This window comes from Malaclemys terrapin, chromosome 7 (genome assembly GCF_027887155.1).
Source record: "Malaclemys terrapin pileata isolate rMalTer1 chromosome 7, rMalTer1.hap1, whole genome shotgun sequence".
Lineage (NCBI taxonomy): Eukaryota > Metazoa > Chordata > Testudines > Emydidae > Malaclemys > Malaclemys terrapin.
Genome location: NC_071511.1, coordinates 57,245,426 through 57,266,944, shown reverse-complemented (window position 1 = coordinate 57,266,944; position 21,519 = coordinate 57,245,426). Strand labels below are relative to the sequence as shown.

The 21,519-nt window shown below is 51.1% G+C and overlaps 1 protein-coding gene across 1 annotated transcript in view; it reads right to left on the bottom strand.

The window, feature by feature from the left end:
* PSD (pleckstrin and Sec7 domain containing) overlaps positions 1–21,519 on the bottom strand; it is a 75,793-nt gene that overhangs the window by 27,455 nt on the left and 26,819 nt on the right. The window contains exons 5-9 of the mRNA XM_054034583.1: positions 4,577–4,771; positions 3,882–3,962; positions 3,132–3,244; positions 2,049–2,107; positions 1,391–1,480 (exon numbers count right to left, since the gene is read on the bottom strand). Of these exons, the coding sequence (XP_053890558.1) occupies positions 1,391–1,480; positions 2,049–2,107; positions 3,132–3,244; positions 3,882–3,962; positions 4,577–4,771 (538 nt within the window). The remainder of the gene's footprint in view (positions 1–1,390; positions 1,481–2,048; positions 2,108–3,131; positions 3,245–3,881; positions 3,963–4,576; positions 4,772–21,519) is intronic.

Below are 21,519 nucleotides of genomic sequence, written 5' to 3'. Positions count from 1 at the left end.
TCCAGGCCAATGGGAGCTGCAGGGGCAGCACTTGGGGCAGCGGCAGTGTATGGAGCCCCCTGGCTGCCCCTACGCATAGGAGCCGAGGGGTGGACATGCTGCTGCTTCCGGGAGCTGCACGGCCCTTGCAGAGCGGGGCAAACCCCTGACCCCGCTCCCCAGCTGCAGCGCTGGAGCAGGGCAAGCCCTGGACCCTGCTCCCTGGCAGGAGCTCAAGGGCCAGATTAAAATGTCTGAAGGGCTGGATGTGGCCCCCGGGCCATAGTTTGCCCACCCCTGTTCTAGATGGATGCCTGGCTCTGGGGGCAGGATGGAGAGGTACAACACAGTGGGCCTATGCCTCTTCCGCTGACTGCTAGGGATGGTGCATTCGCAGTGCTCTACCTCGGTGTACGGCCAGGAAGAGGGTTCCACCCAAGCAATGGGCCTCAGTCTACGCTAGCAGCTTGAACCAGTTGCAGTGCATGCCGGTCACTGCCTTGGCATTACCCATGCTGAGTTAGTGTAGATGCGGGGCAAAACTGACACTAGTGGTGTCCTAATCCTCTTCAGTTGCAATGCCTTCTGGGCATCTATCCCACAATTCCTGGCTCAGCTTCCAGAAGCAATGCATTCTGGGGCACCATGTGGGGCCACTGGTTTACTGGGGACCTTCCCAGGACTTTCAGCTTATCTGCATCCACAAGGCACTAAACCGGTTCAGGTTCAGTCTGAACCAGCTAAACTTTGCCCAGTTATTCACTCTGCTGAGACACTGTTCTTTTTAGTGGTTTTCTGAACCCTGGGGCATTGTGTGTGGATACAGGGCATCCTACAAATGTGCAAGAGGCTGTACAGGGGTTAGTTTCTCTAGTGGATGCCAGATCATGGCATATGGAAAGAAATTTGCTTTGCACCAATTTACAACCATACTTCAGGACAATGAATTGCCCCTCCTAGCAAACACCTGCTCTAGGGAAAGCCGCTGCCCAGGTAATGCTGCCTATGCCAGCAGTTCTCAAACTTTTGTCCTGGTGATGCCTTTCACCCAGCAAGCCTCTGAGTGAGATCCCCCCCTTATAAATTGAAAACACTTTATATTTAACACTATTATAAATGCTGGAGGCAAAGTGGAGTTTGGGGTGGAGGCTGACAGCTTGTGACTCCCCCCCCCATATAACCCAATGACCCCCTGAGGGGTCCCAACCCCCAGTTTGAGAACCCCTGGCCTATGCAGTCTGCTCTGGGTGCAAGACTGCACCCCACTCAGTGCCCCAGACAACGCCGGAATGAGCCAGCCAGGCCAGGGGGAATCCTTTAGTAGGAGGCGGCATGAGAGCAGTTTTCTAAGAGGGATCCCAGCCTTAACTCCAGCTGGCCTGGCTCAGCTGGGGAGACTGATCTGAGTTACCTTGAGCAGCTCCTTGGGGAAATCACTCCCTCCGTTGAGGCCTTCCAGGTTCCCAATGAAGTCAGAGCAGGACATTCTCTTCCCGATGTTCTGGGGGTGACAGGGGCAGAGAAATGTGGCTAGTTACCTTTGGGGAATGGGAGCAGCGGCTGGCCGGAGAGCCCCCCTGCACCATGGCGGTAGGCCAGCCAAGCATTACAGAGCAGCACTGCCCGGATCTCATGAAAGGCCACTTGGAGATATGGAGAACACAGCCCCCTTTGCTAAGGGCCAGGGAGTTTTAAAAAGCCATTCCTGTCAAAATTCAGAGACCCGAGGCCACTCAATGATTTCTTTCCCATCCCCCTCACTCTCCTCCCTTGTCTTCCTCCCCACTCCTCTCTTCTCCTCAGCCCCGTCTCGGCTTGCTGCTGCTTTGCCAATGCCCTTCTCTCTCCTGCAACCTTTTCTATGCGCTCATCACACCTTCTCCACTCTTCGTTGCTTCTCCTTCCCATCCCCTTGATGCCCCCATACAGCTAACAGGCTGGCTCCCGCATACCCCCGGTGCCTTCTGCTCACACGCAGTCAGACAACGGCCACTTTGCCCCCTCCCAGATGAGAAGACGCCTAGTGGAGGAGCAGAGCAGGCAGGGCGCTGGAGCTGGCAGGTACTCACATGCCCATGGAGGTCTGTGTTTAAGAGCATCAGGGCACAGGTCAGTGTGTGGACTCCGTCTGCAGCACAAGCACAAGAAAGGTGATCAGAGCCCCCCCGAAGCACCCCTCTGCATGTGGCTGTTCACTCCATTTATCCATGCCTCCAGAGATGGGTCGCCTGATTGATGGATAGGTGATTGATTGATGTTTGTTTCCCACGTGTTTCCCTCCCCCACAACCGGCACACAGGTTGGGCACTGGAGAAGGTGCTGACCTGGATACAGCTTCGGAGAGCACTCCCAGCCCAACACCAATCCATGCCCCTTGTCCGTGCAGCTCAGGGCGCACAGCATGGGCGGTATGCAGCTCTGGGCACCACTCAGATCAGCTGTGCAGGCTGAAGTTCCATTTAATTCTATTGTGTGGTCCCGGCCCCAAAGCAGCTGCACTTGATGGGATTTTGCACAGCTGCTTTGGGGCCAGGACCACACAATAGAAGAGCAGTGAAGCCAGAATTAATGCTACAGAACCGTGTCACCTTTGACATGGCATCTGGCACCAAGTGAGCCCTAAATCCCCATGTACATGGAGCTGACTCAGGGTTGATTCAAGGTGAGGACATGCAGGCATGCGGTGGTGAATTAAGTCAAGAAAGAAACAAGGATGTAAAAAGTCCAGATGAAATAGTGAGATCTGGGCAACTGCTGGTGGCCACTTGAGCATCCGGTTACCCTGGCTACTTCTCTTTGAAAGTCCCTGCAGTCCTGAGCCACGGGACTCGGACATCCAAGGACACACTTACACTTAGAGTAGCTCCTTTCTCTCTCCTGGTGCTGATCTACTACAGAGTTACAGGCAGTGAGTGTCCTAACTGTGCATGTCTAGGTCATAACGTCTCTGGCTTTCAGTGAAGCCTTATCGCTGAATTTCCTGGGTTTGCAACATTTAGTTTGGGAATAATTACAACATCCCTGTGATGTATTTATCTGTAAGGTACTGGCACGTGCTCTCTGCCTTAACTCCAGCTTAACCTAGTTTTGGTCAGGGAATCTGCACCCAGGTTTACAAACATACACGCAGCCACGGCCATATGGTAGCTCACCCTCAGAGGAGACAGCATTGGGGTTGCACTGATAATAGCGTTGTGAAAAATGAGCCAGGACTCGCTCTCTCTCCTGAGTCTCCCCCATCAGGGCCAGCTCCTTCAGAAAGGACCTGAAGAAGAGTGGGTCATGCATCAAACCAAACACCATCTGCCCTGCCCCACCCTGTCAAGGAGTAGAGAATTGTCCTTTCTGTAACTGACAGGAAAAACACCAGTGCGTGCAACAGGAAGCCCAGAACTCCTACATTGTTATTTCATCCACTTGGAGGATTCCCCACCGAGCATGTGATGAGACAGTCCCATGTGCACATCCCAGAACTCTACATCAGGTAGGAGAGTCTGCATGGGAACAGCGGCTGAACCCATCCCAGAACTGTCTGGGCTCAGAGACTGAGATTGTGGAAACTCAGCTGTGGCTGGAGGGGATCCAGAATCCATGACATCTCCCTCCACTAGACTGTAAGGTTTGGTATGCTCCTCCCATGCTCTTAGACACCAGCCTACGTGATGGGCTCCCATGTTGGAGATGGTCCTTGGGAAAAATTACATTTCTTGGGTAAGAGGAGAAATCTTCTTGAGAGGTGAATGGCTCTGCAACCATCTTTTGGTGCTGGGTCTAGGGCCAGCCTGGGGGGAGGGGGGACCTTTTGCTCTTGAACTGCAGATGGCCCGTGTTGCTGGGGCGCACATAGATTCTGATGGTGAACGGCTCCTAAAAACATACATGTCCCCATGAAAGATTCTGACCTGAGAGCCTGGTCCAGACTCATCCCAGTGAACACGAAGAATTTCAGATATTCCCCAGCCACCATCTTACTGAACTCATTACTGAAAGAGAGGGGAGAGAGAGTTGAATAGACCAGACCACAATGACAAACCAGTATATAGAGAGAGGGAGGGATGGAGATGGGGGTGGGGGGCACAGAGGAGATTTTAAGAACATAAGAACAGCCATACTGGGTCAGACAAAAGGTCAATCTAGCCCAGTATCCTGTCTTCCGACAGTGACCAATGCCAGGTACTTCAGAGGGAATGAACAGAACAGGTAATCACCAAGTGATTTTAAAGCACTTAGTACCACACCAGGAGACATGAGATAGGACAGTGGAAAGTGCGATGGGGGTGGACACACCCAATACAGTCTCCAGTTTTGAGGTTTATTGCGTTGATCTCCAGAGGGCAATATTCTGAGTTCTCCCTGGAGCCTGAATGCAGTATGAACTTTGGGCATACGTGGCCTTTTAGATGTGGGTTGTGAGGAATGCTCCCATGAGCTCCTGCTAAGGGCAGTCTGTCCTTGGGTGTGGCTCTCTTTCCTACCATTCTCTGCATGCTCCTATGCCCCTGTGGCAGCACCTATGCATGCAGCAGGCTGCTCTGTCTCCTCAGTGACTGAGCAGTGCCCTGGATGAACAGCCTCTCCTGATAATACCCACACGTACTTCTTCCCCAAATGGCGAGCCACGTCTGCTTTTTTGAATCCGTCCAGGTTGTAGAGCCTCTTTGCCAGGCGCTTGGCAGCCTCAAGGTCAGCCTTGTGTCCATTGGACAGCGTGTCTGTGCTGCCCAGTGCCAGCTGCTCCGTGCTGTCCATCTCGGAGTCCGAGTCAGAGACCAGCTGACTCAGAGGATGGTCACTGCAACAAAAACAGAAGCCTCGGGTAAAGTCTTGCAACAAAACTTTTTCCACTGCATCTTGCTAAGGCACCTGGGCTCCTGACCCCAGGCTCACTGTCCTTTCTGCAGCTCACTACCTGGCTCTCCACAGCTCTCTGAAGAGAGATGTCCTAGGAGGCTTCAGCTCTAGCTCCTGCTACTAGGCCGCAGAACTGTCTGGAAGTATGAGGGGTGGGATCTGGGTGTTCCCCACTTTGGTTTTGTTTGATGCCCAACCTAGAGTTTGGAGGCAGAGCTGTATCCCTCAGTGACACATCATCTGACCCCACCAGGCTGTCTCCTGCTGCTGGGCAGAGGGGCCTTTCCTGTTAGGGAAAGGGATATAATTGAAGACTTGCCCTGCGTATATATCCTGCTCTCCAGCTGTGCAATGTCTGACACATCTCCCGCTCTGAAAGAAGCCAGCCACTTCTTGCCACAGGGACCCCCCCGCACTGTGCCCTCTCTTCTCTTTCCCAATACCCCTGCTTGCTCCCTCCCGTCCTCTGCATCAGACTGGGACAAGCTGGACAATTTTAAATCCTTTTAGACCCCCAGAGCCAAATGTTCACAGATTCCCTGGACAGACTCACTAAGGTTCACCTAGCCCATGATTCCGGTCTAAGCAGGTGCACAAGGGTCCCAGGAGCACGGTCAGTGGAGAGGACCAGCGGCAGGCTCAACAGAAAAACTAACCCAGCACGCTGGGAGGGAGGAGGACTCTTCTGCAGAAGAAGCTCTCTCCAGAGATGCCCAAGTCCAGGGCTCTCCCTTGGTTCTGAAAGGCCCCCTCCAGCCCCTTCTCCACTTGTGCAGAGCCTGTTTCTCCTTGCTCTCCTGACTCAGCTGTCTCCAGCCCTGTGGAGCTGAAACAGCTTTCAGAGCAGGGAGGAAATTTCCCCTCTGACATGGACTGGTGGCACTGAAGTGGAGCCAGGCCCTTGAATGGGGAACTGGGGGTTCTGCTCAGCTGGTGGCCCAGAGAGCTGTGCCTGGGTGCAGCACCCCGCAGGGAGCATGGAAATTGCATTGGTTTATAGCCACCATTGGCCCAGAGAGAGGATCCAAGATAGAAGAACTCTGGAGACTTTCCCTGCTGGACTGACTGGATCACAGTCCCATGGCCTTCAGCTCAGCTTAACCCCTGAGTGCTGGCCTGGTGAGGCTCTAATAATAGAGTAATACCTAGCTCCTATATCTGTGCAGTGTTGTTGTAGCCCTGTCGGTCCTAGGCAATTAGAGAGACAAAGTGGGTGAGGTCATAGCTTTTCTGGGACCAATATAAGCACCCCAATAACCTCAGCCTTGTGCTGTGGATACATCAGCAGGTACTTTAATGGTGCTACTCCAGGGGTAAGTTTGGGACTATCCATAACACTGTACAAACTCAACTCTTGGGTTAGATGGTGCCAAGCTCTGTGAGCAGCGCCCTCCTCATCCGAAGCGTACTTCTGCAGGGGGCAGGCCCGATCCCGGACTCAGTGCAGAAGGCCCAGGGGAAACCTCATATGCACCAACCAGGGAAGCTGCCAGTGCTGTGTGTGGTCCCCCAGCACCCACGCAGGTTCTGGGCCTTCCTCCAGGAGCTGCTGGCATTGCAAAGTCCCTCTTTGCCCTCTCCAGGGCAGGCAGGTGCCCTAAAGGCACAATCTAGCTCAATCGTATTCCTCATAATTGCTTGTGCTATTTCATCTCTGAAATTCTTTATGGCTTATGAAAATACTGGTCAGTGAATTTTCACAGCTAACTGGGGTTTAGAGAGGCCCATTCATACACTCATGCACACAGAACAGAGCCGCCAGCTCCTTGCATGGCCATCGAATGGTCCTTAGCCCACATCCTTCCCTCCCCGTCCCTCCCTGCATATTGAAGGCATGCGACAAAGTGCCATTCATCCTCCGAGTCCCACAAAGCGTGCGTCCAATTTACACAATGGGCTGATTGCAGGATCTCCATCCAGTGTGCAACACCCACCAATGTAAATGCCTTAATGGACATTTTAACTGGAACAAACTCCCTGCATTCCTAGGAAAGCAGTAGTTTATAATCCAGACCAGTATGCTGACTTCTTTACTTAGCACTTCTCATCCGTTGATCTCAAAGCACTTTACAAAGGAAGGGTGATATTATTATCTGCATGTTACAGATGGGGAAACCGAGGCACACAGGGGCATACAGAGATTAGCACCCAGGTCTCCTAACCTGCAGTTCAGCGCCCAATCCTGTGTATTCTGCTTCCTGTACTACTTCACTGCTTGAGGCCTTAGACTGACATGTTAGAAGAGCTACTCTAGGGTTAGCTTTTAGATCAGACTGAGCCAGAGACAGAGAAGTTCTCCCAATCAAAAGCATCCAGAATCCACTCAACAGCAAACATTCAGCAACACTGACCTCGTCCAGATTTGCTGGCAGCCCCATAATGTCCTAGTCTGATTTATTTTTACGGTCCTCTAATTGACTTTTAAAGAGGCCTCCTCTCCTGAGCCAGTTACAGAATCAGATCTCCTGCAGAGTCTGCTTCATCCACTAAGGACACAGACTCCTCTCCGCTCCACACGGTTCTAGTGCACACTGCATGTGTGGAATTCTGGAAGCCAGCCAAGCATGCTCCACACAGGGGTCAAGTGCAGAGGATGGCAGAGAGCTCTCCTGAGTGCGGGGCAGGGGGGGAGGGAAGGAGATTTAGAGGCGGATTTTGCTGCTTCTGAAACCATTGGCTTCCATTTTCCCCAACTCCCCAACTTGGTTTTTGAACATGGTATGTAGTCTTGATATTTGAGTCAATGGGCCAAATTCAGCTCTGGTGTAAGCAGGTGTAACTCCCACTGAATTTTGTCTAATATCTGACTGCGATTACAATAAGACCAATACACGAAGGATGGCCCACTGCTAGGGCACTAGCCTATGTTTTGACACACCCAGGGTCTATTGCTTGTTCTGTCACAGACTCCCTGTGTGAACCTGGCTGAGTGATTGTGCCTCAGTTTCCCCATTTGTAAAATGGAGATAATAGCATTTCCCTCCCTTTCAGGAGTGGTGGAGGATAGATACATTGATGATAGCACAGCACTACAATATGGATATCATAAATTAGAGTTTGTTTTCAACCCGTCTCATCTACTGTCGGCCAGCCTTCCAACCCTTATGCACACTGTCCCAGTATTGCTGTTGGGAGCCACTTCTTGTAGCTAGATAACCCATAGCCAACCATGTCACAAACACGCACATGACTCCAAGGAGCCAAGTTTTAACTGATCCTAACAGCAAGCGAAGCCTGACTCTTTAAGGCGGCAACTACAAGCAGCTCACAAATCACATTCCAACTTGTTCCCGGCTGAAGGCCCTTTTTGTGCTTTCCGTCCAAAGTCTACTAAAAACCCACGTCTCCCTTCCAGATTCTATCCACCTGCTGCCAAGGTGATGCTGCTTTTGCTTTCTGTTAATGACCAACATCTCCACTGCGCTCCAAATAAGACGGGACATTTCAAGCCCAACTCAGAGAGGTTACGAGCTCTGTTGGGCCTCTCAAAGTGACCTCTCAACTGCCTTCTCCAGATTGATTTTCTTGCTATATCTGAAGGCAAAATCTTGCACGGATCTTTACAATAATCTCTCTCTCTCTCTCTCTCTCTCTCTCAAAGTCCACATCTCTCTCCAGGTTCTCCCATTTGCTTCTGATTGATAGGTGGGGTTCCTCTCTGCCTCTTTAAACTGGCGTGCATGGATTAGATAGTGCACTCCTGAAAGCTGTGTAGTATCTGAAATCCACCATCTCCAGCCTGCAATCCTGATTTCGGGCTCTAAATCAGCAGAACCTAGGGCAGAAGATAATATATCTGGCACTTAACATTTTAAGACAAAAATGAGCTGATTCATGCTCCAGGCTTTGAAATTAACTTTTTGTTCCTAATGGCAGAGCTACTATACTAACTTTAAATTGGAAGCATCAGCCTTGACTCCTAAGTCCTCAAGTTTGGCTAAACTGATGACAAGCTAAAATCCATCCCTCGCCAAGTCAAAGTCACTTGGATTTTTAAACAGAAGTGCCTTCAAGAAAGAAAGCTAATAACCCGGTCTTCCAATCAGTGGCGACCAGAACAAAATGTGCATGGATGTGAGTGTCATAACCAAGGTGACTCCAGTTTCCCTGCGAATGAGCTAAAACATCTCAAAGCAGTTTTTCAAACTGTACTTTCTCAAGCAGCATTTTTGTTTGGCTTGAAGAACTATTTAGCTCACATGTAAGTCTAACATAAAACCTTAACCAGAAGATTGGCCTGCACTTAAAAAATAAATCAATATTCAACCTAGTACTGTACAAGCATCTTCTGTGAGTCATCTCCAGACTGACCTGAAACCCCCTCAATATTCCAGTCTGGCACCCACACAGCTTGCATGACACCCCTCAATCCCGACCAGGAGCCCCTGCTATGCCCCAGGCTCCTCAGAGTACACTGCTATTCCAGTCCGGGATTGTATTCTCAGCTCTGTTGCTGCATCTCAAGCCTGACCTGCCACAACCCCTCACCATTTCACTAACAGGTCAGTTCCCAGGATACCAATTGTATAATACCACTTCCTGTTCTTTTTACAACTGTTCTTGTGGGACCCAATTCATGTAATGCCACTTCCTGAACTCACTACAACTGTCGCCAGGGACAAGGAATCTTTTCATGCCACCTCCTACTCCTGTAGTCACGGGGACAGATTAGCATTGTACTTTCTCCTGTTGCCTGCTACAGCTGTCACCTGGGTAAAGAGATTCCCGTTGTGCCACTTCCTGTTCTCGTTGTAATAACTGGCAATGGCTCACACCCTGTGGGAGTTTATCTGTTTGTCCAGGGTGTGAGTGTTGTCTGCATGGAGTTGGCTGTCCCCCCACATGCCGTACAGCTGTGCGCTTCTAAGTCATGTTCTAAGGGGAACATTCATTCTGTTATTTCCCAGTCAGTCATTCAACACTCCAGCTGCCATTTCTCAACGGTCCCTCTCAAAATCCTGCTGTCAGCCCCTTCTAGTTGCTAAGCAACCTCTGCCTCCCTTTCCTCGTTGCCATAGCATCCTGTCAAGGTGGTTACAAGCAGAAGGGAGCAGCTAGCTTCAGCCAGCCTTGGTTAGTAATGGGTGTTTTCTAATTAATTAAGATCACCAGTAGCTACAGCTCCCCATCCCAAATCTAGACACCCCTTACAACATTTGGCTTCTGAGGCAGCCTTCTGTCTTGCCACCAGTGAGTGCTTCATACTGGTATAAAGGCACCAACCAATTCCCTTGTTCATGCTACAATTCCCATCACTGGCATGAATTCACGTCGTGCTTTCTGTCCACACCAGAACACGCCCCACTCAGATTGATTGGAGCCCTGCCCCTTCCTATCAGGAAGAATGAGGTTCTCAGTCGCTGGGTGTGTTTGGGACAGACTCAGCTTGGTCCTGTACAGCTCCAATGTGCTTGAGTCTGGGAAGAAGAAAGGTGGTCGGCCAGATAAATACAGAGCAAGCAGCATCAGGTTGGAGTGGTGTTTTCAGAGAACTCCGCACTCCTGGTGCTGGGCACATCAGCTTGAAACCGGGGCATGGGTTCCCCAAAGGTGAAGGACTGTCCAGGTCCCATCACAGGACAGAAGGGAGTTCATCTCCAGGTTTTGTCCAACCATCTAGCACTCAGACAGTATTAAGGACCCAATCTTCCAGCCACTGTGTGCACAAAGCTCCCATTGACCAGAGTGGCATATACACGGGGTAGGATCTGGACAAAGTGGGGGATTTTCTTAGTGTTTTGCATGAATAATGGGCAGGTCTCAGTTTCCCTGTGTGTGGTGTATTTAACAAGGTGCTGGGAGAGGGAGTTTGTTATTACAGAAGACCAGCTGTTACCTCGCCTAGCAGCTGGGACCCCGGACAACTGCCTAGTGACTGGTGACCGGGTGACCAGGAGGCCTACCCCAGCTTGGCGTCAGCCGGCTCTGGCCAGTGGGAGGACAAAGGGCCGAGGATAGAGGACCCCGGTGACCTGACCAGCCAGTTCCAGCCAGAGGGGAACAAAGGACGGAAGACAGAGGGCTCCAGCGACCTCTTAATTGAGCTGTTGTGGCCGGTGATATGGGATGATCAGCTGGAAGGAGGGGACTTCTGGACTAGGGCGAGAGAGCAGCCAGAGCCCACCTGGATGCAAGGGAGACTTAGATGTACTGTGCTGAGGGAGGCCAGGCCTGAGGCCCTGAGAGTTTCCTATGCTGTGTTCTGATGCTCAATAAACCCTCCTGTTTTATGCTGGCTGAGAGTCGCTCCGGTCTAGAGATCAGGGTTGCATTATTCCCTGTGGGAATGGAGGCCCTGGGAGTCCAGAGTGAGTGGACTCCCTGAGGAGCCCACGGGGAGAGACAGGCGTACTGGAGGCTCAGAGAGGTGCAGTTCCAGGAGGTGGAGGGGCTTACAGCTTACCCCCTGAGAAGGGCTGTCGCACTGAAGGGGGTTCCTCCCAGGGACCATAGGGAGCTGAGACAGAGCAGGAGTCCTGTGAGTCCATGACAACTTGGTAGTAGAGGACAGTTGGTGGATGCACCCTGTAGACAGTTGGCTGTGAGCAGAGAGGCTCTGCAGTGAGTGGCTGCCAGAGATAAGACAAAAGGAATTGAAGGAACCAGCAAGGAAAGGGCCTAGAACCAGCTCCCTAAAAGGGACCTTGCACGTCTGTGCAGGGAGAGAGGGCTGTGTGTTGGGAGGTTCACCCAGGAGCAGCTGATTGCCTGGCTGGTAGAGAGTGACCAGTCCAAAGAGCAAGGGCCAGACCCCAGTGGGGCTCTCCAGATGCCTGTAGAGCCTGGGAGTAGCGGGGGGTAGGCAGGGCAGCAGCTGTGGGTCCATCAGACCCAGTTCCCCGGTCGGGAGGGGGACATCCCAACCTGAGTTTCCGCCAGTGGAGGTGAAGAGATGGAAACTGGAGCTGGGAGTGAAGGAGCTAGAGGAGCGGAGGCTAGCAGGTTAGCAAACTCCTTGGAGCAGCGGAAACAGGAACTGGAGTTGGAGGAGAGGCAGGCAAAGAGGACTTGCCATGGGGTAAGTGGGAAGGACCCCATGATACCAGTTCAGCAGGAAGCCTAGATTCCAAAGTGTGCCCCAGTGTAATGGGGGAGGGATATGGATGCCGACCTCACTGCTTGTGAGAAGGCTTCTGATTCAATCTCAGTTGATCCTATGGATGAGCTCTGCTCTCTAACCCCCACCCCCATACTTGGTCCTAAATCCATAAAGGTGTTCAGAATCCGGGGACTAAAAACGGTTCAAACAGGCGTGACTGCTCAAGTTTGAATTGACCCCTGAGGGATGTAGAAAACATTTCCAGGATTATGCAAGACCCCAGGCGTCACCTACAAGGAGGTCACCATCCCACTGGGAGAATATCCCCACAAAGACATGTATAATCTGATGGGATTGGAGCAACTGTCTAACATCTGCCATCTAGACCTTAAGATGTGGTTAGTGGACCATGTATGCTGGCAAATGAATTTATAAACAGCAGATCTGGAGTGGGGGGAGATTCAAGTCAGGGACTCAGAAGGGGAGTAACCCAGAGACTTCTCAGAGGTGGGACTTTAGGAAGCCAATGCAGGGGTGCCCACAAATCCCAGAGTAGGCAGACCCCCATATGGGACCCGAGGGACCTGGAATGTAATTACTGCAGGCAAAAGGACACAAGGTGGTGCAATGCCTAAAAACAAAGGAAATCTTGGCCCAAGAGAGCCCTCAAAGGGTTAACTTGGCAAAGGGAAGACAACCTGTAATACAGGCTCAGAGAGCGAGCTGTATGTCTATCCCACAGCTCTATCCCTTTGGAGGAAGCAGTCACCCAGCCAGCTCCTGGGGGCAGAGCTGGCCAGGGAGGAGTGGCAGACAGGCTTCCACCCCAAGTCCAGCAGATAGGTCTTGTTATACACCCCTGGGCTCAGGCACCTCTGATACCCGGTGGGAGCAGAAGGTGATGATCAACTGGGAGATATTCACGGGGTGGAGACATTCTGGGACCGAGAATTCTTGTCAGTGTGGTGCAACTCCACCAGATGCTGAGGAACTGTATAACTTGGGTGAAGGTCCCAAATATAAAGCCATTCGCCCTCCTTATGGCTCAGATTCCTGTGCAGACAGAGGAAGGATGGGGGGGGGGAAGGAGGGCTGGTAGCTGGCGTCTTTCAGCACATCAACTTTGATGTACCCTTGGATGACTGTGTCTCTTTAAGACAGGCTCCAGACCCTGTAACAGTCAAAGAGCTGAACCCAGAGATAGGAAGGTGGAGAGGGCGGGAGCCAGTGTGCACGTGAATGGCCCGTCTGCTGAGGAGGAGGGGATGTTCCCCCTAGCTAGTACCACAAAGGAAGATCTGTGAGGCTTGGGTTACCTTCCTATCTGCAGCCAGATCCCTGGAGTTGAGTGTGACAGGCCGGTCCTGCACCGGGAAGAGGTGACTCATGCTGGCTCTGATGCTGTAACCAAAGCAGTGGGCTCGTTGCCTAGATGGGGGCTAAGGTGACGACAGCTGAGGTGGTGGACCCATATCCAGTAGTGCCCAATGCATACCTAACCCTGAAGGGGGTGATCAGACCCCAAGTTAAGGTCCTGTAGTGAAGATACATATGAAATGGGGGGCCCAAAGCTGGCCCCAAAGAGGTTGGGGTGCATAATCAGCTACCTGAGGAGGTGCTGATGGGGGATGGATTGGAGACCTGGCCAGCCAGCGCCTTGGGTCTTGGCTGTGGCTAAGGGGGAGAGAGGGCGCTTGGCCTGGCACCAGCAATCTACCCAGCAGGGGGCGTGGAACCTCCAGTGGGGGGAGGTGAGTTATCAGGAACAGGGCTGAGACCAAGAAGTGTGGAAACTGAGGCACAGCCAACGAGGGCTGGGCCCGAACCCAGCAGCTGAACTCCAGACCAAGCAACAGAAGAACTCCTCCTTGAAAAAGCTGAGGGTCCTTATGGGCCCCGGTGTTGCAAGACCCTGTGGAAGAATTGCAGGGAAAGATCCCTGTAAGAAAAGGGATCTGCTACCGGGAAAACTGAACCTTGTAGGATCAGGGGGCAGCTGGTGGTTCACCAGAAGTACATGTCCCTCCCTCTAAACATCAGGGGGGCCAGTGCACCAGGCGAGGGGGCTGCAAAACTCTCACTGCCCCAGAAATTCATAGGGGTCCACCCTTTTGAGTTGGTGTCTGGAAGAAAAGTGAGGGGATCCCGGGACTTGAGAGACAAATGGGAGGGAAAGATGAATGGGAAACTGGTGGTGAAGGTGGAGTACATTCCGGGAAACGCTCACTGAGCCCATGGGCTTGGCCAGGAAGAACGTAACCAGGGCCCGTGTAGTAGAGAGAAAAACTATGTGATCATGGGGGACTTTAATCTGAGAAACATACAGCTGGAAGTCTCATGCTGCCAGTACTAAAACGTTCCTGGAATTTCTGAACATTACAGCTGACAATTTCCTAAGTCAAAAAGTGTTGCATCCAACATGGTGGAATTATATATTAGACCTCATCTTGACAGATAAAGAGGAACTGATCACAGAACTATTAGTTAATGTTAGCTTAGGTACAATGGTCATGGTATGATCACATTTATAATGTGCAAATAGAATACAGTCCAGACCAGTAATTATATATATAATGCTTTAAAAGAGCCAGTTTCACAAAACTGCAAACAGTTATGAGTCAAATCAGCTGGGAGGAAGAATTTAATCGGAAAAACTTGAATGATAATTGGGACTTGTTTAAAAACACTTTACTAGATGCCTGAAAAGCCACAATCGAGGAAGAAGGCCATATTGTTTAAAAAACCGACATGGTTTACAGGGGAAGTGAAGGCAGCTATAAATAACAACAAATGATAGATCACAAATGGAAGAAAGAGGAAGTTGATAATATAAATCAGAAACTAGGAACTGTAGAAAATTGATAAGGGAGAAATCTGTCACTAGCAGAGTTAAGGAAAATGAGGAGGTTTTTTAAAGCATAGTAGGAACAAAAAGAATCCTGACAGTGGTATGGATCCCTCTCCAGATGGAAATGGTAGAAATATCAGTAACAATACAGAAAAGGCAAAAGTGTTCAATAAATATTTCTGTTCTGTATTTGGAAAAAACAGATGATATAGTCTCATCATAAGGTGATAACTCTCTTTGGATTTGTACAAGATGGAACACCACCAACAGTGCTGCCTAGTGAGCAAGCAGGGGTGTGGCAGGTCACCTCCCAGTTACAAATATCATCCTGTCCTTCAATGCCCCTTCAAGGGTTTCCAGTCCTTCCCTTTAGCACAGGGACTTTGAGGGGTCTGGGCCCTCGAACGGTCAGGTCTTCCCCAGCTGGGTTCTTCGCCAAGGTGAAGACTCCTGTTCTCATGTCTTCTTGGAATGGGTAGGGAAGCACTGCCCTCTCCACCGGGCTCCGGTCCAGGGCCCAATGGTGGGCAGTTACACTCTGCACCTTGGGGTGCTAATCAGCCCCCTCCCCCAACTACTTCCTACACAAGTCTCCTTTTCCACACAGTGTAAATCAAAAAGTGTCAAGTAAAGTCTCTGACCTGCATAATCAGTCCTCTGCCTCTTTTTTGTAGGTTTGCTCAAGTCTCTGGCAATGAGTTCCAGGGCCTACTTCTCCCAAGAATTCAGAGCAGCTATCTGCTCCCTTCCATTGCCTGCCTCCTTCTGAGCTGCTCTGCTTCTCCTTTCAAGCCTCTCCTCCAGCTTGCGCAGGCTTTGCAGGTGTGGTTGTGGGGAGGCTGCCTGGGCCCGGAGCTTTTCCTTAACACCTTGCTCTTCAGTGTGGGGTTTTTACGCGTCATCATACCATTCCACTAGTATCTCACAAGGATGTTAAACAGCAGCTACTCAAGTTAGACATTTTAACATCAGCAGGTCCAGACCACTTGCATCCAAGAGTTACAAAAGAGCTGGCCAAGGAGCTCACTAGACCATTAATATTGATTTTCAATAAGTCTCAGAACACTGGGGAAGTTCCAAAAGACACAAAGAAAGCCAATGTTGTACCAATATCTAAAAAGGGTAAATGGGATGACTCAGATAATTATGATTTCCATTACTTGCATCTGAAGAAGTGAGGTTCTTACCCACGAAAGCTTATGCTCCCAATACTTCTGTTAGTCTTAAAGGTGCCACAGGACCCTCTGTTGCTTTTTACAGATTCAGACTAACACGGCTACCCCTCTGATACTCAGATAATTATAAGCCTGTTAGTCTGACATCGATCCCAGACAAGATAATGGAATGGGTGATATGAGACTTCAGTAATACACAGTTAAAATAGGGTAACATAATTACAGTAATACCAATCAACATGGGTTTATGGAAAATAGATCCTGTCAAACTAATTTGATTTTTTTTTATGAGATTACAACTTTGGCTGATAAAGATAATAGTGTTGATATAATATACTTAGACTCCTGTAAGGTATTTGACTTGGTACTACACAACATTTTGATTAAAATTCTAGAACAATATAAAATTTAGCCTACATTGAATTGATTAAAAGCTGTCTGACAGATCTCAAAATGTAATTATAGACATGGAATCATTATTGAATGGTTCTGTTTCTAGTGGGATCCTGCATGGATTGGCTCTTGGCCCTACACTATTTAACATTTTTATTAATGACTTGGAAAAAACAAAATCGTCACTGATGAAGTTTGCAGATGACACAAAAATTGAGGGAGTGGTAAATAATGAAGAGGACAGGTCGCTGGTATAGCACGAGCTGTATCGCTTGGTAACCTGGGCACAATCAAACAACATGTGTTTTAATATGGCTAAATGTAAATGTATCCATCTAGGAACAAAGAACGCGGGCCAGACTTATGGCCGGGTGAGGGGAACGGACTCTGTCCTGGGAAGCAGTGGTACTAAAAAATACTTGGGGACTGTGGTAGATAGTCAGTTGAACATGAGCTCCCAGTGTGATACTGTGGCAAAAAAGGCAAATATGTTCCTTGGATGCATAAACAAGGGAATCTTGAGTAAGATAGAGAGGTTATTACAAAATGGGAAATGATTGTCTTGGAAGGAGTACTGCGGAAAGGGATCTGGGGGTCATAGTGGATCACAAGCTAAATATGAGTCAACAGTGTAACACTGTTGCAAAAAAAAGCAAACATAACTCTGGGATGTATAAGCAAGACACAAGAAGTAATTCTTCCACTCTACTCCGCGCTGATTAGGCCTCAACTGGAGTATTGTGTCCAGTTCTGGGCGCCACATTTCAGGAAAGATGTGGACAAATTGGAGAAAGTCCAGAGAAGAGCAACAAAAATGATTAAAGGTCTAGAAAACATGACTTATGAGGAAAGATTGAAAAAACTGGGTTTGTTTAGTCTGGAGAAGAGATGACTGAGAGGGGACATGTTAACAGTTTTCAAGTACATAAAAGGTTGTTACAAGGAGAAGGGAGAAAAATTGTTCTTCTTAATAGCTGAGGATAGGACAAGAAGCAATGGGCTTAAATTGCAGCAAGGGCAGTTTAGGTTGGACATTAGGAAAAACTTCCTAACTGTCAGGGTGGTTAAGCACTGGAATAAATTGCCTAGGGAGGTTGTGGAATCTCCACCATTAGGGATTTTTAAGAGCAGGTTGGACAAACACCTGTCAGGGATGGTCAAGATAATACTTAGTCTTGCCTTGAGTGCAGGGAACTGGACTAGATAACTTCTCAAGGTCCCTTCCAGTTCTATGATTCTATGAAAGCAGAAGGGCCGATACAGCAGCTTGCCAGCTCCTATGGCACTGGGGACCAGGAGAGGGATCTTGGCTCAGTGCGAAGGGTGCCTGGGACTGTGACAGGCCTGTGAGATCACGAACCAGCTGAAGGTGAGTCATGTGCTGGCGCGGCCCAATATCATGAGTGTACCATGTCGACACAATGAAGCCACATGTTGACAGGGAGTGGTTGGTGCTGGTTATGTGTGGGCAGGGGGAGAGGGGGAATCCCCTGGTGGATCTCTTCCCTGAGACAGGAGTCAGCCTCCCACTGGAATCAATCCCGTTCTCAGACCAGCTAACCCTTGCCCAACAGGCAGGGAGCAGGGGGCTGCGTCCCTCCCAGCAGCTGCTCTCCAGCCTGGGCTCACTAAAAACTGTCCATGGGGGGAGGGGAGACAAAAACAACACACCCACCAGGTGTTCCCCATTCACAGTCACTGGGAAAATAGCCCAGGATCTGGAGAGAGAGGACAGTGACATGTTGGTCCTATGAGTGATCCAGCTACCCACCAGCCCTGGGCCTCTCCCGTGGTGCTGGTCCCCAAGAAGGACGGATCAATCAGACTTTGTGTGGACTATGTACTGGAAGATCAATGCTGTCACCGTGTCCGATGCATGCCCCATGCATAGTGCTAACAAGTTCCTAACCAAGTTTGGCCGGGGTGTGGGGGGGAGGGGAGTGTTACCTCACTACCAGGGATATCACCAAAGGCTAATGGCTAGCACCTTTGGACCCAGATGCCAGGTTGGAATCTGCTCCCATCACCCCTACGGGACTCTTTGGGTTCCTAGTCCTACCTGTCAGCCTCAAGGCGGCACCTGCCACCTCCCAGCACCTGGGGAATCAGTTACTGAGGGGGGTGGAGGACTGTGCCCGGGCAAGCATAAATAATATCTGTGTCTTCAGGCCAACCTGGGAGGACCATGTGTCCCAGGTGAAGAGGGGGCTGAGACACCTCCAGGATGCTGGACGACTATAGAGGACAAAAAGTGTAAGATGGGGATAGCAGAGGTGTCATAGCTGGGCCACTAGGTGGGAAGCGGCCATCTAAAGGCAGAGCTTGCCAAGGTGGAGGGGATCAGAGATTGACCCATTCTTCAAACCAAAACACAGGCCCAGGTCTCTAATTGGATGGCAGGGTACTACTGGAGGTTTGTACTACATTGTGGCTCCCATCATAAAGCTGTGTAAGAAGGGCAAGCCGGACAAGGAAGTCTGGACCAAGCAGTGCCAGTGGGCACTCTGTGTGCTGAAGGAGGCTCTAATCCAGGGGCTGGTCCTGGTAAACCCAGACTTGGATAAACCCAGACTTGGACAAGCCTTCAGGGTGTCCACAGATGCCTCAGACGCAGGGTAGGGCTGCACCAACTGAAAGGGGCTAATGCCAAGCCCTAAGATGGAGTCTGATCCCCCAGGGTTATGAGATGGACGTGATCCATGTTGATAAAGGTTCAAATGTTCTAGCCAATGCTTTGTCCCGGAGAGGGGTACCTGAACTTCCCCAGGTCACTGGCTGGAGTGACCCCGCTCAGTTCAGACTCGAAGCGGGGAGAGATGTGACGAAGTGGGGGATTTTCTTAGTGTTTTGCATGAATACTGTGTGGGTCACAGTTTCTGTGTGTGTGGTGTATTTAACAAGATGGTGGGAGAGGGAGTTTGTTGTTACAGAGGACGACATGTGACCTCACCTAGTAGCTGTGACCCAAACAACTGCCTGGAGATGGGGGACCCTAGCGACCGGTGACGGGGTGAGCAGGAGGCCCACCCCAGCTTGGCAGTCTGGCCAGTTCTGGCCAGTGGAAGGACAATGGGCTGCAGAGAGAGGACCCCGGTGACCTGACTAGCCAGTTCCAACCAGAGGGGAACAAAGGACAGAAGACTGAGGGCTCCAGCGACCTGTTTACCTGGGAAGGAAGACAAAGGACAGGGGAGGAGCTGTTGTGGCTGGTGATATAGGCCAGGGGTTCTCAAACTTCCCCACGACCCCCTTCTGACAACAAAAATTACTACACCACCCCAGGAGCAGGGCCAAAGCCAAAGGATGTCAGTCCCAGGAGGGGGCGGGCCTGTAACCTGAGCCCCACCACCCAGGGCTGAAGCCCTCAGGCTTCAGCTTCAGCCTGGATGGTGAGGCTCAGGCTTCGGCTTCACCCCCAGCAAGTCTAACGCCAGCCCTTGCAACCCAATTAAAACGGGGTCTGGATCCAACTGACCCACAGTTTGAAAACTGCTGATATAGGATGATTGGCTGGAAGGAGGGGGGGCTTCTGGACTGGGGCGAGAGAGCAGCCAGAGCCCACCTGGCTGCAGGAGAGACCTAGATGGACTATGCTGAGGGATGCTAGGCCTGAGGCCCTGAGAGTTTCCTATGCTGTATTCAGACGTTCAATAAACACTTCTGTTTTACGCTGGCTGAGAGTCACTGCAGGTTAGAGATCAGGGTTGCATTATTCCCTGTGGAAGTGGAGGCCTCAGGAGTCCAGAGCGAGTGGACTCTCTGAGGGGGCCCCTGGCGAGAGACAGGCATGCTGAAAGCTCAGAGAGGTGCGGTTCCAGGAGGCGAAGGGGCCTATGACTTTACCCCTGAGAGAGAGAGTGGACCCCCGAGAAGGGCTGTCGCACTGAATCACAGGAGCTGAGAGAGAGCAGGAGTCCTGTGAGTCTGTGACACCAAACAACAATAGAACCCTAAAGGTGCACGCACCATGGATCTGCAGATTCATACTGCGCATGCATACAGCAGGGGGTGGAGGGTGTCCTGGGGGCTCCCATGGGGGTAGGGGCGCACTCCTGAAGGCTCGCACCGAGAGGAGATACCACCAGATGACCTGGTAGGATGTGTCGGGGGGCAGGACAGAGATCCACGCCGATTGCCCACCCCAGGAAGGGGTGGAGCATGCAGCAGAAGTACCATGTCAGAGTGGTTCACCCCGGGAGCCAGGCACAGGGCACATGTCGGAGGCACATGCATGTGCAGGCAGCAGAGTCTTACTGTGGTGTTTGTGCGAAGCAATAGAACAAGCTGTGTGAGCACCTCCTGAACGTGCTGGTGGTATGGGGCCCACCAGAAAGGCAGCACCACGCTGCCAAGCTGGCAGAGTGCAGCACATTCACGTAGCCCTGAGGCTGTCTCCAATTCACTGCCACCAGCAGCTCCTCCTGCCAAGAGTTCTCAGCTGGCCAGGCAGCCATCTGCTGTGCTCTACGTCCAGCTAAGTGGGGAGACAGCAGAGTGGCATTGTCTCAGGAAACGGGCACTTCCCCCAGCTGGGACGCAGCATTGTGGGCCTTCCTATGTGACCCTCCTTCTAGCACAGAGAGGCTCAGGCCTACCTACCCAGCTTCTTCTCACCGGGCACAGCTGAAGGGGGATGTTCTCCTGGGCATGGCTCAGCCAACATCCCAGCGGAGGGAGGTTCAGAAATGCTGACGACACTCCAGCCCTCCCCTTCCCAAGCCATGTCCCCATATGAGACTCCCTCTCCACCTGCAAATCCTACAGCCATTGCTCTCCAGCTCAGCAGGGCTGTTTCCCGTGGTGGAATATGGCTGGAATGGGATCAGTGCTGGGATCTGACTCTGTTTTGGCATCTGAGATGCACCTGCAAGGACAGGGGCTCATTTCTCTCATGCATTGGTCAGAGGTTAGGTAGGGTGGGCTCACACTGCAATCAAGCGCGCTCCTCTCTGGCCCTTCCAGTGCTGATGCTAAGAACATGAGGGGGCAGATCTTCAGCTGGTGTAAATCAGCAAGGGAGCACTGTTGTTTTACAGCAGCCCAAGATCCAGTCTAGGTTAGCATCAGGATTGAAAGGGCCACAGGGGAGCTAACCTCTGGTCAGCATAAGACACAAATAAGCCGCTCTGCAGATGCATCTCTGCCCCAAATCCTGAACCAGGGTCACCACAGAGAGGTGTCCCCTCTCTCGCCTCCCATGGTTCAGCAAGCTCTTGTCAGACGCATGTCAGACG